This window comes from Pipistrellus hanaki, assembly GCF_964339955.1.
Source record: "Pipistrellus hanaki genome assembly, chromosome: 9".
NCBI classification, from domain to species: Eukaryota; Metazoa; Chordata; class Mammalia; order Chiroptera; family Vespertilionidae; genus Pipistrellus; species Pipistrellus hanaki.
In genome coordinates, this window is record NC_140511.1 from 8,250,352 (window position 1) to 8,265,477 (window position 15,126).

General features: G+C 54.8%; 1 protein-coding gene across 13 annotated transcripts in view; it reads right to left on the minus strand.

Annotated features, from left to right (window-relative positions):
• KMT2A (lysine methyltransferase 2A) overlaps positions 1–9,898 on the minus strand; it is an 82,940-nt gene extending 73,042 nt beyond the window's left edge. For 5 of the 13 annotated variants that reach the window (XM_084895535.1, XM_084895532.1, XM_084895533.1 and 2 more), the window contains exons 1-2: positions 9,404–9,897; positions 7,625–7,723 (exon numbers count right to left, since the gene is read on the minus strand). In XM_084895535.1, the coding sequence (XP_084751661.1) occupies positions 7,625–7,723; positions 9,404–9,817 (513 nt within the window). In that variant the 5' untranslated portion in view covers positions 9,818–9,897. Of the gene's footprint in view, positions 1–7,624; positions 7,724–9,403 lie in introns of all 13 variants that reach the window. The other 8 variants (XM_084895534.1, XM_084895530.1, XM_084895527.1 and 5 more) reach the window with 2 other exon arrangements.
• Positions 9,899–15,126: the final 5,228 nt, after the last annotated feature.

The following is a 15,126-nucleotide window of genomic DNA, read 5'->3' on the forward strand; positions in this document are numbered from 1 at the left end:
ACTACGCTACATACCTGGAATTAATGTAATAGTGAATACTGCCCTAGTTGGTTTGGCTCGGTGGATAGTGTCAGCCTGCGGACTGAAGGGTCCCAGGTTCGATTCAAGTCAAGGGCACATGCCCAGGTTGAGGGCTTGATCCCAGGAGGCAGCCGGTCAATGGTACTCTCTCATCATTGATGTTTCTATCTCTCTCCCTCATTCCCTTCCTTTCTGAAATCAATAAAAATATATTTTAAAAAATAATCATAGTGAATATTAACTGTAATTGGAAAATAAAAAACTTTAATGTTTTTGTCTATTCTATTTGTGGTTATTTTTCTCAAATTAAGTTCCAACCCCCAGAAATTGTAACCCACAACTTAGCATTTCCTCTGTAATTACCCTGCTAATTGCATCGGTCTCTGTAGACTTACTCTCCCCAAGCAGAAACCTGAGAACAAATGTCAAATAGTTCCCAGGTCCAGACGAACGGGTCTAAACCTGGGGACCCAAACCCTGAGCACCTCAGAGTGCCGGCGGTGCCCGGTGCCCGCCCTCGTAAACCAGGAGCATCCTCGGGATACTGCCTTCCTACCCACGGCCTCGTTCCTTCTCCTCCCCTTTGGCCTGATCTCTAATTATGCTTTAGTTCAGTGGGCGGCAAACTCATTAGTCAACAGAGCCAAATATCAACTGTACAACGATTGAAATTTCTTTTGAGAGCCAAATTTTTTTAACTTCAACTTCTTCTAATGTCACTTCTTCGAAACAGACTCGCCCAGGCCATGGTATTTTGTGGAAGAGCCACACCCTAGGGGCCAGAGAGCCGCATGTGGCTCACAAGCCGCAGTTTGCTGACCACGGCTCTAGTTGAACATCAATGTACAGTTACCAAGGTGAATGGCTGGCCTTCACTGTGCTTCTAGCTTACTGATGACTTAATCCTCAGACTAAAATCAAGAACATTCTAAGCCCGACCAGAGTGGCTCAGCGGTTGAGCGTCTGCCTATGAACCAGGAGGTCACGGTTCGATTCCCGGTCAGGGCACATGCTGGGGTGTTCCCCAGTGGGGGGCAAGTAGGAGGCAGCTGATCAGTGATTCTCTCTCATCATTGATGTCTCTTTTTCTCTCTCTTCCTCTCTGAAGTCAATAAAAATATATTAAAAAGAAAAAAAAGAACATTTTAGCCCTATCTGGTTTGGCTAAATATATAGAGCATCAGCCTACGGGACAGAAGGGTCCTGGGCTCGATTCCTAATCAAGGGCATGTATCTCGGTTGCAGGTCCCATGTGTGGGAGGCAACCAATTCATCCCTTGAATGCCTCTCTCTCCCTCCCTCTCTCTCCCCCCCTGCTCCCTGCCTTCCACTCTCTAGAAATCAATGGGGGGAAATCCTCCAGATCCTCAGGTGAGGATTAAAAAAAGAAAAAAGAAAAAAAGAGACGATTCTAAAGTCATGATCATAGCACTCAAGTAGGTCTATATGTATACCTCAAAGTCATGAAAACCAGTTATCTTGGTAAAAAAGATTGTAGCATTCATGTTACTTGAATCTCTGAATCCTAATAATAATGAAGGTTTCTACCACGAGGCAAAATGCTAAGTACTTTGCATGCATAATCTCAATTGAGTTTCACAATAATCTCATTAAGCATGATTGCTAGTAATTTACAAATGAAGAAACCGAAGCACGAGAGGCTAAGAAATTTTTCAAAGATCATTCAGCTAATAAATGGCGGAGCCAGGATCCGAACCCAGGCAGTCTAACCGCAGAGCCCGGATTTTAACTGATCTGTTAGCCCACAGTGCTGTACTATCTCACACTATTGCAGATTAGATAACGAGTCTCCCCTCCTTTGCAAAAGTGTTTATATATGCATAAATAAGGAATCCTGGCTGGAGAGATTACAAAAGGATTTCCTCGTTAACTGAGCTTAAAGAGACGCTATCCACATGGTTTCACTGTTTATAATTAAAGGCAATAATCTAGGGACAATGGTGCACGTTTGTGTTTGATCTAAAAATTCGTTAATACCCAGGGAAAAACAGAATTTGAATATAGGCACATGGGAATATTCATTCCGCTCAGTATAGATATTACAGATATTTGTGATTAATTTCTCTAATGAAAAAAAGTTCTCCCAAAACATTCCTCATAAGTAGCATTACTCTCCTAGTTTAAGACAGAAAGCAACAGTTCCTGTAATGCCATAAGTAAGAAACGATGCTAAGCATGGGTGCAAAGTAGGGGTGTCGAACTCAATCAGAGAAGGGGCCAAAATCTAAAATCCAGCCTAAATCGCGGGCCGAATGGTTTACTGAACAGTCATAAACTGACAATGTCATAAACTGACAGCGGAGTGCAGTGATGACAGCGCGGTGCGGGCCACATTGCAAGGCCTGGCGGGCTGGATTTGGCCCGCGGGCCTCGTGTTTGACATATGTGGTGCAAAGCATGGTGCGAGGGTGACTCAGACAGCCACGTGCTGGAGGGTCACATTTCTCACTGTGAAAGCCAGCAGCAAGTCCACACCCCAACTTCCCACCAAATACAAAGCCAGAAATGCAAGAGAACAGCGAGTGCGGGAGACCCGCAGCCCCAGGAGGAGACGCCTCGGAGAGATGCTACCGGCCGCACAGGCAGCGCCCGGCGATTCCAGGTGAGCTCCGGGGAAACCCCTTCCGTTTATTTGTCAAACAGAGAAGCAACCACTCATTTCAAACAAGGGGAATTTTCACACTGTCAGCTAACTCTTACGTTTCTATCTTTAACTGTTAAAACTCATTAGGGTAGTACATTCCACATCTGAAAAGCTGAACCACGCCCGGCCTCTGACAAGTTCTGTACTAATCCTGCGAGAGAATGTATGTCACCCAAAACGACGGCAAGTCACACACTGACATGCTCCTTTCAGGGTCTGAAAAGCCAGCGCCTGGCAGAGCTCCCCGCTGTAACCTGACAGCGAGGCGCCTGAAATATTTAGCAGGGCAGTATGGATGTCTCTGGCCGGGTCAGAAGAGCAGCTCATCCTCTCTGAAACATAAAGAACCACTTTATGGGATGTGTCTGCATGTCCTTGGGGCTTCCTAAGAGGCGGGAAATGAGGAGACTAACAAAAGACCCCTTCCCCTCTCCGTTCCTGGCGTAACCCCCCTCGGCCCAGGGCACCCACCCTCCACCCTCATAAAAGCCAGCCATCAGAGGCCATAAACCCGCTCTCTGGAAGGCACCCTTCCTCACAGCCAGGGAAACGACCAGAACAGAAAAGTGGCCTTTGTCTCCTGCCCCATCTCCCTGCGATCGGGGACCCACCGGGCCTGGTGAAGGCGCCGGGACCCCTCTTTCTGAGAAGGCGCACCTCCCGCCGCCCGGCGACCACCGAAGGCGGCTGTGCTCTGCGCTGACACAGTAACAAAGTGAAGCTCCCTTTTCCAGAACACCTTTCACCTGTGCAGAACCTACTCTAGAAGCCTCTCCAATTCCTGAACTTCCCAAGAAAACTGGAGCCTACAAGAGTTCAGAAATTTCTAGAACTGCCCGAAGAATTTTCTAATCAAAAAGTTCATTCAAATCTCAGTTAACTTTCATCAGGTTTTAAAACCTGACACTATTTATTTTTAGGAGCAAGCAATATTTCTTTTTAAAATATATATATATTTTATTGATTTTTTACAGAGAGGAAGGGAGAGGAATAGAGAACTAGAAATGTCGATGAGATAGAAACATCGACCAACTGCCTCCTGCACACCTCCTACCGGGGATGTGCCCGCAACCAATGTACAATACATGCCCTTGGCCGGAATCGAACCTGAGACCTTTCAGTCCGCAGACCGACGCTCTACCACTGAGCCAAACCGGCTTCGGCAGGAGCAAACAATATTTCATTGATGGATTGTCCTCACCACCTACGGTCCACAAAAATCACAAGTCTGCGATTTACTCCAGATGAGGTTTTACTCACCAAGCTTTAAAAACAACCTAGGTGAGACCCAAATGCTTTTTAACAGTGAACTCTTCAGCTTCCTCTTTCCTACCAGTGCCTAGGGGGTTCGGAATCCTATTAGAATGTAGATGCCACCGGTCAGAGTAACTGAACTTTCTTACCACCGGAAATGACGCATGCATACGAAAGGAGGTTCCCTCCCAGCAAGCCGAGAAGACTCCTCCCCAAAGTGACAGCCTTCCCACAGGCTGAGCCCTGGGCTCCCACCGGCAGAAGGATGGACAGTGACCAGCAGGCCCCCAGTTAGATCTAGACAGAAGTCAGTGCGAAGCTCCGTGCCAACACCAGTGGAATGTGGGCAGGCACAGAGTCTTTAATTAGGAGGCCTACAATTAGACACGGTCTCCGGAGAGGCCGGGGAGTGTGTGAGGCCGGGAACAAGCACAGCCCGAGGCACCCTCCCGCCGCAGGGCAGGGCCGGGGCCGGGGCCGGGGCAGCGGCTGCGTCTGCACAGCTCGGCGGCCAGAGCTCCGGCAGCGGCAGAGGAGAGCTGAGTCAGGACGGGCTGTTTTCTCTTCCCAACTCCCAGGCAGAAGATGAATCACGGTTTTGTGGATAATGGCTTCCTGGGGAGCTGTGCCTTGAGGTCATCCTACGGCAGGTGAACCCCGCGTTCTCAGCGAGGGAGAAGCTCGCAGACCGCCCAGAGCGCCACCTCCTGGAGCACAGCAGCGCCAGAGCCGTGCTGTCACCGGGCTCAGACACATCCGTCCCTCCGGATTCTTCCCTCCATCGGAAAGGGAGGCGCACACCCAGGGGGACACGGCACCGCCCTGAAAACAGCTGCCCCTTCGAACCAGGAACCACAGCTGAGACAGGAGAACAAAGGTAGCCAAGCAAGAGGGGCTCTAACACCAGATGAATTGTTTTTAAAATCTGATCTTCATTTATCTTATAATTAAAATCGGTCAACTTCGGCCACGAACTTTTTCCACACAGGTAAGTCCTTATATTTTGTTCATACAATGAAAACTTCCCTACCAAGTTGACATTCCCCCTCCCAATGATGCCAGCTAAGTAAGCAAGTGTACAGTCTGACATTAGAAATAACCAAGGCCCTAACCAGTGTGGCTCAGTGGAGAGAACGTTGGCCTGCAGACTAAGGGGTCTCCGGTTTGATTCCGGTCAAGGTCATTTGCCCGAGTTGGAGGCTCAATGTCCAGAAGGGGGCGTGCAGGAAGCAGCTGATCAATGATTCTCTCATCATTGATGTTTCTCTCTCTCCCTTCCTCTCTGAAATCAATAAAAATGTATTTAAAAACAAGAGGGAAAAAAGAGACTCCCTGACTCTGACTCTAAATAAACTCAGAATAAGAAATTCTGACCTGACCAAAAAATTAACATAATGGAAGAATCAGAACACTGGCGTAGAGAAGGATTGATGAGCTGATAGATGAAGCTCACCTTTCATTTCACAGGTCAGAGTCTGAGGGGAAAACCCGAGCCTGCCTGCCTGACTGCACTGGAGCTGAGTGCGGGAGCCCTGCCCCTGCCGCCGCCTGCGGGCCCCGCGTGGGTCTGCTGCCGGGCGACGGAGGAGCAACTCCCACGCCTGTCCCTGAGCCCGACAAACAGGGAGGAAGCCAGAGTCTCCCCCTGCAGAGCCCCCGCTGCGGAGCCCAGCCCAAGCGCCCTCGGCCTCTCAAACGGAGCACGCACACCAGCCGGCGCCGCACCGATCCCTAACCAGACTGCCGGATTTATGAGCAGGTGGGAAGTTTGCTTTTAACGTTCTGTGAGGTGGTAGGGAAAGTGACTGAATTATGACGTTACTACACAGAGATTGGTAGCCGATGAGCCATTTCTGGGGTTTATGTGAAAGCAGCCCCACTTCCAGCTGGCGGAGACGTGCCCTGTGTACTTAGATGGCAGAGCCGAGGGACATCACCGCCTGCAACAGCCGCAGGGCCACAGGCCTGCCTCTGGGAGGCGGCAAAGAAGGCCCAACAGCATGGCAGGTATTCCTGCATGACAGCGCTCAACAAAACCAAACTTTATGGCTGGCCCGTCCGGAGCATCGACCTATGAACCAGGAGGTCACAGTTCAATTCCTGTCAGGGCACATGCCCGGGCTGTGGGCTCTATGGGGGGGGGGGCCGCAGGTATGCAGGAGGCAATCAATCAATGGTTCTTTTTAAAGTGTGTGTGTGTGTGTGTGTGTGTGTGTGTGTATACACACACACACACACACACATATATATATATATATATATATATATATATATATATATATATATTTTTTTTTCCCCCAGAGAGGAAGGGAGAGGGAGAGGGATAGAGAGTTAGAAATATTGACCAGCTGCCTCCTGCACACCCTCTACTGGGGATGTGCCCGCAACCAAGGTGCATGCCCTTGACCAGAATTGAACCTGGGACCCTTCAGTCTGCAGACTGATGCTCTGTCCACTGAGCCACACCGGCTTCGGCCCATCAATGATTCTTATTGCTGTTTCTGTCTCTCTCCTTCTCCCTTCTCTGAAATCAACAAAAATATATTTTTAAGAAAATTAAACTTTAATGCTACTTCCTAGTTGTCATACAGAAAGCCAGAACAGGAGATCAGCAACACCTATGTTTTTTAAACATTCCGGCTCTGACAGCCGTGGTCCTCAGAACTCTGTAGCTGGAGGCGGGCGCTGGGCACATGGTGGAGGACGGCTCCCGGCTAACGGGGTTCAAACGGGAGCGACCTGGAAGCTGTTCCCTCACCCACTCCAGCTCTCCAGTTCTCTGAGCATGAAGCTCGGTTTCGAGGTGACCAAGTTACAATCCTGATTCACGGGCCACAAGCCACGTGTTCCTGCCTGCAGCACAGGACAGAGCTGTGAGGATTCCAACCGGGTCTCTACGAGGGCGCGCAGGGAGCTCCTAACCCCCGTGCGAGCCTCGCCACTGATCCGTAAGGCCTGCAACCAAACGCCTGTTCTACCCCGCAAAGACCAGGTCAAAGGACAGCATGTGACGCGTTAGTGAGAAACCAGACCAGGGGTGAGCGCTAACCCAAACCACCGACCCATCCGAGACTGCCTCCTCACACACAAGCTCCCCCAGACAGCTCATTTCAGCCCTGCAGAGAAAGAGGGTCTGAGTAAGCAGTGACTCTCTCGGAACGAAGCAGCAACTGCTGTTCAGGCAAAAGCCTGCCTGACACGAAAGCGCTTTTTGAAATGCCCGCAGTCCCGAGCAGCCCCCTCCGGCGCCGCGGCCGCGCTGCCAGCAGGTGCGGGGCGGCCCGGGAAGCCGGGAAAGGGGTCCGAAGACCGAGGGATGGAATAGCCTGGTGCCCAGACATTAGGTCCCTGAATCCAGGTGGCTCCTTCTCGCCAGTCTCTTAAAATGCCATCGCTGGGAACGGTCCGTGTAAAACTGCTTTTGAGTATGTGGCGACATTTGGAATGTGAACGTGGTCCTTCTGTGCAAAACACATGAGCGTGCTGAGCAAGAGGGGAAGGCTGCCCAGGGCCGTACAACAGACCGACTCCTCCTGTTAGGGACTTCTTATCATGCGCACATATGGGTTAAAACTCCACATATAACCCGGCAATCCCCATTTTGAAAATAAGCAGGTAAATGAAATGTCTTTTTTTTTTTTTTTTTTTGCTGCTGTATCTTTTAGAAAAGCAAAATCAACTCACATTTAAGCACCAACTCCATGCAAGTAACCTGAACGGTTCAGTCTTTTTGTCATGTATGAGGCCTTTGGTTCTCCAACTACATGGGATCTGTGTTGTTAGCTTAAAAAATACAGAATTGGCCTTTCAAAAAAAAATAGTCATCTACAGCAACCAACAAATAAGTCTCAAGCAACCCTGCTGCCTACAGCTGCCTTCTGCAGGCTGGGGACGGAGGTGGAGAGCAGAGGCAGGGGAGGGAGCCAGCCAGCCACACAGCAAGGAACACGCCCCCATCATGTCCTCCGCTCCATCACCGGCGCTGCGCTCAGCCTCCCGTCAGCCGCCTCAGAAAGGACTTTAAACGGAGGCAGGAAGACTGCCGGCTGGAAAAGGCCAGCTCCGGGCAGGGAGGGGCCGGGTATCTGGGATCTCCTCCGGGCTCTGTGGAAAGCTGGAGGGGTGCAGGCACAGCCCAGGATCCTCTGTGCGCCCCAACGGCGGGCCGGCAGGAAATGCCTGGTTATCTTTCCCTTTCTGTTTCAATCAGAAGCACTCAGAGCAGCACACCCCATGCCTCCTTCGTGGAGCCCCTAGCAACTGCTCTTCCTCCTAGCATCCCGCACCCCCACCTCAGCCCCTCCTGCAGCCAACGGAAAACAAATGCCTAAGGCCCTGGCTGACCCTGAACTCAACTTCCCCTCCCAGGCCACTTTCCATTTTGCTGGGCGGCTGGGAAACCTCACCAAGCACCCATCCTCACCGCGTCCCCATGGGAAGGGCAAGGGCGTGACTGGGAGGGCCCTGTCTTCCTGAGGAATAACCGTGCTCCACAGCCCCCTTCCCGACGGATCCCCGCACACTAAGGGAAAGCTGTCCCTCTCTCCTCTGCGCCCAGCCCGCGCCCCCCGCCGCCCGGACGGCAGGACAAGGTGGTCAGTGAGAAACGTGGGAGGAGCGGCCAGGGGAGCCAGCGAGGCTGCTGCCCAGCGCCCGGGGGGGGGGGGGGGCAGCTGCGTCCCCGGGGAAGGTGCTGCGGAGCCCCAGAGGCCTCCCGCACAGGCCGCCTCCCCGGGGCAGGGGGGCAGCTCTGGGCCTGGGACAGGCGCTGTTTCCCGCCGAGAGGCCAGGCCTCCCCGGGGAGGACGGGGCGGAGGGGGCAGAGCGGCCCTGCGGCCGCCGGCGGGAGCCCAGCGCGGCGAGGGGAAAGCGGGGTGCAGGCTGTGCAAGGCGGCCCGTGCGGGGGGGGGGGGCGGGGGCAGCAGCTACCTGCGAGCGGGGGGTGCGGGTGGAGGCGAGGGAAGGGGGAGTGGCTGGAGCGGGGACCGGGCGGGATGGAGGGGCTCAGCAGGGAGGTCCGGCAGCTCTGGGGGGCAGGGTGTGCGGAGGGCATCGGCCCCCGGCAGGAGGCCGCCCCCGGAGGATGCTGCGAGAAGAGCGGCCCCGAGCGGAACATCTGCCGGAGGGAGGCGGGCGGCGGGCGGGGACCGGTCCCCGGGAGGAGGGAGGAGGATCTGGCTCGGATGAGGTAATCTGGGGAAGGGAGGGGGGCTCAGGCCCAGGATGGGGAGCCCGGGCGAGGGGTCCGAGCCAGGCATCTGGGCAAGGGTCCGGGGAGGGCGGGCGGGCTGAGCGCCCCCGGCCAGATGGCTCGGACCCGGGGTGGCGCCGGGAGCCCGCGTTGGGGCCGCCGCCACGGGAGGCCGTGGCCGGGCCCGGGCTGTCCCCCGGTCGGGATGCTCCCGGCCCGTGGGGGGGAGGCCCGCAGAGGGTGGGCCCGGGCCGGGGCTCCGCGCCCCTTACCTCTCCGCTGCCGCCTCCCCCGCCGCTCTCCCCAAACACCGCCCGGAACCGGCGCAGGTTGGTGCCGATGGCGGCCGAGACCTGCAGCGCCGCGTCGAAGCCGGGGCCCACCCGGAGCAGCGCCGGCCCGGCGGGGGCCGCGGGCGCGGACGGCGCCGAGGGCGCGGCGGGCGCCGCGGGGGCTGCCGAGGCGGCGGCCGCTCCCACCGCAGCCGCGGCCCCGCCGCTTCCCGCCGCCGCGGCCGCGGGGGAGGGGGGCGCCCCGGCCGCGCCGCCGCCCGCGGGCCCGGGCGGGAGCAGCAGGGCCGGCACGCGCTGGCGCGGGGCGCCCCCCAGGCCCCGGCGCCCCCCGCCGCCGCCGCCCCCGGTGGTCCCGGGCCGGGCGGGGAAGCGCCACCGACAGCTGTGCGCCATGTTCGCCCCGTGAAGTGCAGCGCGAGAGGGAGAGGCGACAACACAGGGGGCGGGGAGCGGGCCGGGCCCCGGAACCTGCCTACGCCGCCCGGCGCCGCCCCGCCGCCTGCGCGCCGCCGCCCGCCATGCCGAGCGCGGGGCGCGCGCGCCGCCCGGGAACCTGGATGCGCGGCGCCGGCCTCCGCGCCCGCCGCGCCGCCGCCCGCCCGCCCGAGCCCCGGGCGCCGCCCCGCAACCTGGATGGGCGCGCCCCGCCCTCCGCAGCGCCGGCCGGCGGGGGGGCGAGCCCGGCGGGAGCGCGGGTTCCGGGGGGGAGGGGGCGGGGGGAGGGAGCCGGCCCCGCAGCCCGCGAGCCCGGCCGTCACTCTGGTCCCGGGAGGCGCCCGGAGCGGCCGCCGGGCCGGACCGCGAGCCGCCGCCCGGGCGCGGGCTCAGGCCGCCTCTCCGGCGCCGCGGGGCGAGGCCCCGGTGTGCCGCCCGCGGACCGGAGCCCAGCTCAGCGCCCGCGGGACCCGGAGGCCTCCGAGCACGCGCTTCCCAACACCGAGCCCCTCCCCTCGCCGCGCTCCCTCCGAAATGTGCGCGGCGGCGGCCGCCTCCCCGCCGGGCTCCGGGCTGGGACCCCGTCCCCGCGCCCCCGCCGTGAGCGGGCCATTCCCGGGCCCCTGGCTGCCGGCCGCCGAGCGGGGTGACGGCGCGGGGAAGTTGGGGAACTAACGGGGCCCGGCGAGCGGAGGGCGAGGCCCCGCCTCCCCGCCGCCGCCGCGTGCATAGCGGGCCCGCCGTCCGCGCCCGGGCCGCGAGCACGTTTCCCTCTGGAGGGGCGGGGGGCGTCCGCGGGGTTTGGGGGAGGGGGCAGGAAGAGGGGGTGCATCTCCCCCGGGGTGCTCATTGCGGGAGAGGGAGGGCGCCTCCCGCTGGGCGCTAAAAGCCTGAGGCTGGAGAGCAGAGCGGGAGGGAGGGGTTTGCGCCGGAGAACCTGCGTCGGTTGACTGGGAATCGATCCCCCGCCTGCAGGCCCGGGCCGCTCCACCCCCAGCTGAGGGGGAGTTCGCGGGAAGGTCACGCCGCCGCCCCGGACTCCGCACGGGCCCAGCGCAGCGGGCACATCGCGGCGGGTGCGGGGGGACAGGGGGACGGGGGAGCAGGTTGCAGCCCGCTCCTCTGGACGGTGCACCGCGCGGCCCCAGAGAAGGTCCACGGCCTCCTGGTGCTGAAACGGCGTCCCCCGCCGGGGAGATGGTCTGGAGCGGCCAGTGAGAGGCAGAGAGGGCTGGCGCCGCGGCCAGCTCTGCCCCCAACTCTGCCGCATCGACGTCTTCCAGCCGCGCAGGATGGAGCCCAGAGGGTTTGCAAAGCGCGCACAGAACCAGATTCCCTTGTTGCCTCGCTGGTTTACTAGGTGCAAAAATGGTGGGGGTCGTGGAGGCAGCCCCAGGACGCAGCTAAGGGGGACATGGCGCCCATGGTGGAGGGTTCTCCATTGCAATCGTTTGGCGCGAGGATTGGGGTCTTGCCTCAGGGTAGCTGCTCTGGTCAGTTACCCACCGAGGACCACGTGGATTCCCGCAGGCGTCCGGATTTGTTCGCGCTCTCGCTGATTTTTTTTTTGTATTGCCCCCCCCCCCCTTTAATATGCACAGCGGTCTGCAGAGGTGACCGGCCGGGGACCGAGGGGCAGGGTTTATGTAACTGTCCACAGAGTTCCTCTGGGTCCCGCACCGCGGAGAAACCAGGCCGGTGAGGCTGAGCAGCCGGCCTTCCTCACACCCAGGGATAAAAACTTGAAAAGTCACCTAGTTTGTCTCTTGGCCTCCACGCTAGTCCGAAAGGAGCCAGAGTAAATCAGGATTGGGTTTATGGTTGCTGCTTTTAAGGCAGAAATAATCACATTTGTTGAGTGTTTCTGCCAGCCTGAGTGGTTTATAGGCATTCAGTTCTCACCAACCTTCTGAGGTAATGCTGAGTTCATGAAGAGGGAAACAGGCCTGCAATAACACCCAGGTCACGCAATAAGCAGCAGGACCAAAACGCATTGGGTCTAGCACCAATATCCATTCACCATATTGTGACCCCAGAGGCATACCGATTAGCATTACCGCCATCAGAAAAGCAAAACAAGCCGCTGGGTGCTCAGGGGTTAAGCGTTGACCTCTGAACCAGGAGGTCACAGTTCGATTCTGGTCAGGGTACATGCCTGGATCTCGGGCTCCATTCCCAGGGTGGGGCCAATAGGTGGCAGCTGATCAATGATTCATCATTGATGTTTCTCTCCCTCTCCCTTCCTCTCAGAAATCAATCAATATATATGTAAAACCAAACAGTTGCTGGTGACGATGCGGAGAAGTGGGGATGCGGGGAGTGCTGGTGGAGATGGAGGTGGTGCACTGCCATGGAAATCACACAGCAATGCAGTGCCTCGGAATTTACATGAAGTTGCCTTGTGACCTAGGCGTCCCCTTTCTGAGGCTATACCCAGAGCACTGGAAGCAGGCTCTCAATGAGATGTTTGTACAACCGTTTCACGGCAGCAGGTTCACAATGCTTAAAACACAGGAGCATCCCAGGTGCCCATGGACCACTACAGTGAAGAATTCAGCCTTGGGAAGGAAAGAAATTCTGCAATATATTACCACAGGATGAACCCCGAGAACATGCTAAGTGAAAGAAACAGTCACAAAAAAGACAAATGCTGGATGATTCCACTCATGTGAGGTGCTTGGAGTAAACAAAACAATGGAGGCAGAAACCTAACGGTGGTTGCCAGGGGAGTTATGGTTTAATGAGTAGAGATTACAAAATGAAGAGAGCTCTAGAGATAGCCCTAGTCCGTTTGGCTCAGTGGATAGCATGTTTGCCGCAGACTGAAGAGTCCAGGGTTTGATTCCAGTTAAGGGCACATGCCCAGGTTGTGGGCTTGCTCTCATTACTGATGTTTCTATCTCCCTTTCCCTTCCTCTCTGAAATAAATAAAAAATCTATTTTAGCCCTAACCAATTTGGCTCAGTGGACAGAGCATCAGCCTGTGGACTGAAGGGTCCCAGGTTCGATTCTGGTCAAGGGCAGGTACCTTGGTTGTGGGCACATCCCTAGTAGGGGCTGTGCAGGAGGAAGCTGATCGATGTTTCTCTCATCGATGTTCTAACTCTTTCTCCCTCTCCCTTTCTCTCTGTAAAAAAAATCAATAAAATAAAAAAAATATATTATATATATTTAGAAATGTATTAGTTAAAAAACGTTATATATGGTTGTAATGTCTACACAATAATGTGAATACGTTTTTTAAAACATTCTGTGCCTTACTCATAAGGTATATGTGCTTTATTTTTTTACCTTTAATTCCATTTATTGCTCTTAAATATCTAAAATAGTCTATTCAGTTAAAAATGTAAAGGAATTAGCCGAAACCGGTTTGGCTCAATGAATAGAGCTTCGGCTTGGGGACTGAAAGGTCCTGGGTTCAATTCCGGTCAAGGGCATGTACCTTGGTTGCGGGCACATTTCCAGTGGGGGGTGTGCAAGAGACAGCTGGTCGATGACTCTCTCTCATCTAACTCTCTATCTCTCTCCCTTCCTCTCTGTACAAAATCAATAAAATATATTTTTAAAATATATTTTTTTAAAAAATGTAAAGGAATTAAAGTTTGACTCCAATCTTGTTCTGAATGACCCTCCCCTTTCCCCGTGATATTTACCCTTTCTTAGGGGCAATCATGTTATCAGCCTCCTGAGTATTCTAGAGGTAGCTGGTGCCTATTCAAGAAAACACATACAGAAGTTTTTCCATAAGTTAAATAAGATTGACCCTACTTCCTAGATCTTGCTTGGAAATCGGTATTTTGGAAATCACTCTTACCGGTACTCAGCATTTCCTGCATGGAACAGACAGCAGCAGAGTCTATGTAACCAGTTCTTGATTGGTAGGCACTTAAGTAGTTTCCAAGTCTTTGCTGTTTTAAACAATGCTGGCCCTAGCTGGTGTGGCCCAGTGGCTAGAGCTTTGGCCTTTGGGCTGAAGAGTCCCGGGTTTGATTTTGGTCAAGGGCACATGCCTAGATTTCGGTGTGCAGGAAGCAGCCGATCCATGATTCTCTCTCATCATTCCATATATTGGTTTCAATATTGTTTTTTTAGAGAGAGTTGGAGAGAGAGGGAAGGACAGAGAGAAACATCGATGTGAGAGAAACACATTGATTGGTTGCCTTCTGCATGAGCCCTGATCAGGCTTCAGGTCTGAGGAGGAGCCTATAACCAAGGTTTGTGCCCTTGACCGCAATCGAACCCAGGACCCTTTGGTCTGCAGGCCAACGCTCTATCCACTGAGCCGAACCAGCTGGGGCTCATCATTGATGTTTCCATTTCTCTTTCAATAAAAACCAATAAAATATTTTTCAAATAAAAGATATTAAACAATATTAAATAATATTAAAATATTAAATGGTGCATAACCTTGAATATATATAATTTAGCAAATACATCTGTAGTATACATTTCTGGAAGTGGAATTGTGAGGGATGCACATGTGTGTTTTGATAGATGTTGACAACTTGCTTCCTGCAAAGCTTGTACGACCTCAGACCCCAGAAATGTTTCAGTGCCTTTCCCCAAACTTCCCCCACAAAGAGTTTTTAGCTTCTTGAGCTTTGCCAGCCTAGTAGAAAGGCACATATTTTAATTTTTTTCAAAATGACAAAAGGAGACGTTTAAGAAGGGAATTTAGCCCCTTTCTGCAAACTTGTGAATTACTTTTGGGTTGAAGGGACCTCTGTGTGTCTATTCCTCTCCTCCCTGGAAAGACAACTCATTGCAAACAGTGTCATGGTGGCATTAGCGTGGGCTCAGTCACTAATCTGGACGTGAGTTGCAGGCCCGATAGTGTGGCTATGTAGTCTTCAAGCTCATCCTGCTCCTCGTTTGCAAAAATAAGGATATTAATAGCAACTTCATAGGATCATTAGGAAGATTGAATGGCGTAGTCTAAGCAAAATGTCTTCTCACCCGGATAGAAACACTTACTACCCAGGGATTTCCTTAGTCACTGGCCAAGATACCCACTCTCAAGCCACCCACTTCCTTTCTCTAATGAGGCTCCCATGGAGACGCTGCATTAGGAATCCCAAACGCCCTCCTGCTGAGGAGATCCGGTGGCTGTCATACACTCACCCATGGGCAAGCGTGGTCGCCCTGAGGAGAGGCTGTTCCAGGCCTCGGTGCTGCTTTTCTCCGGGAAAGGGCCCTGCGCTGTTCTTCCCCAGAGCAGCCTCCGCCAGGCGCAGTGGCTCTTTGCTGCTGCCCTGAACCCAGGAGGG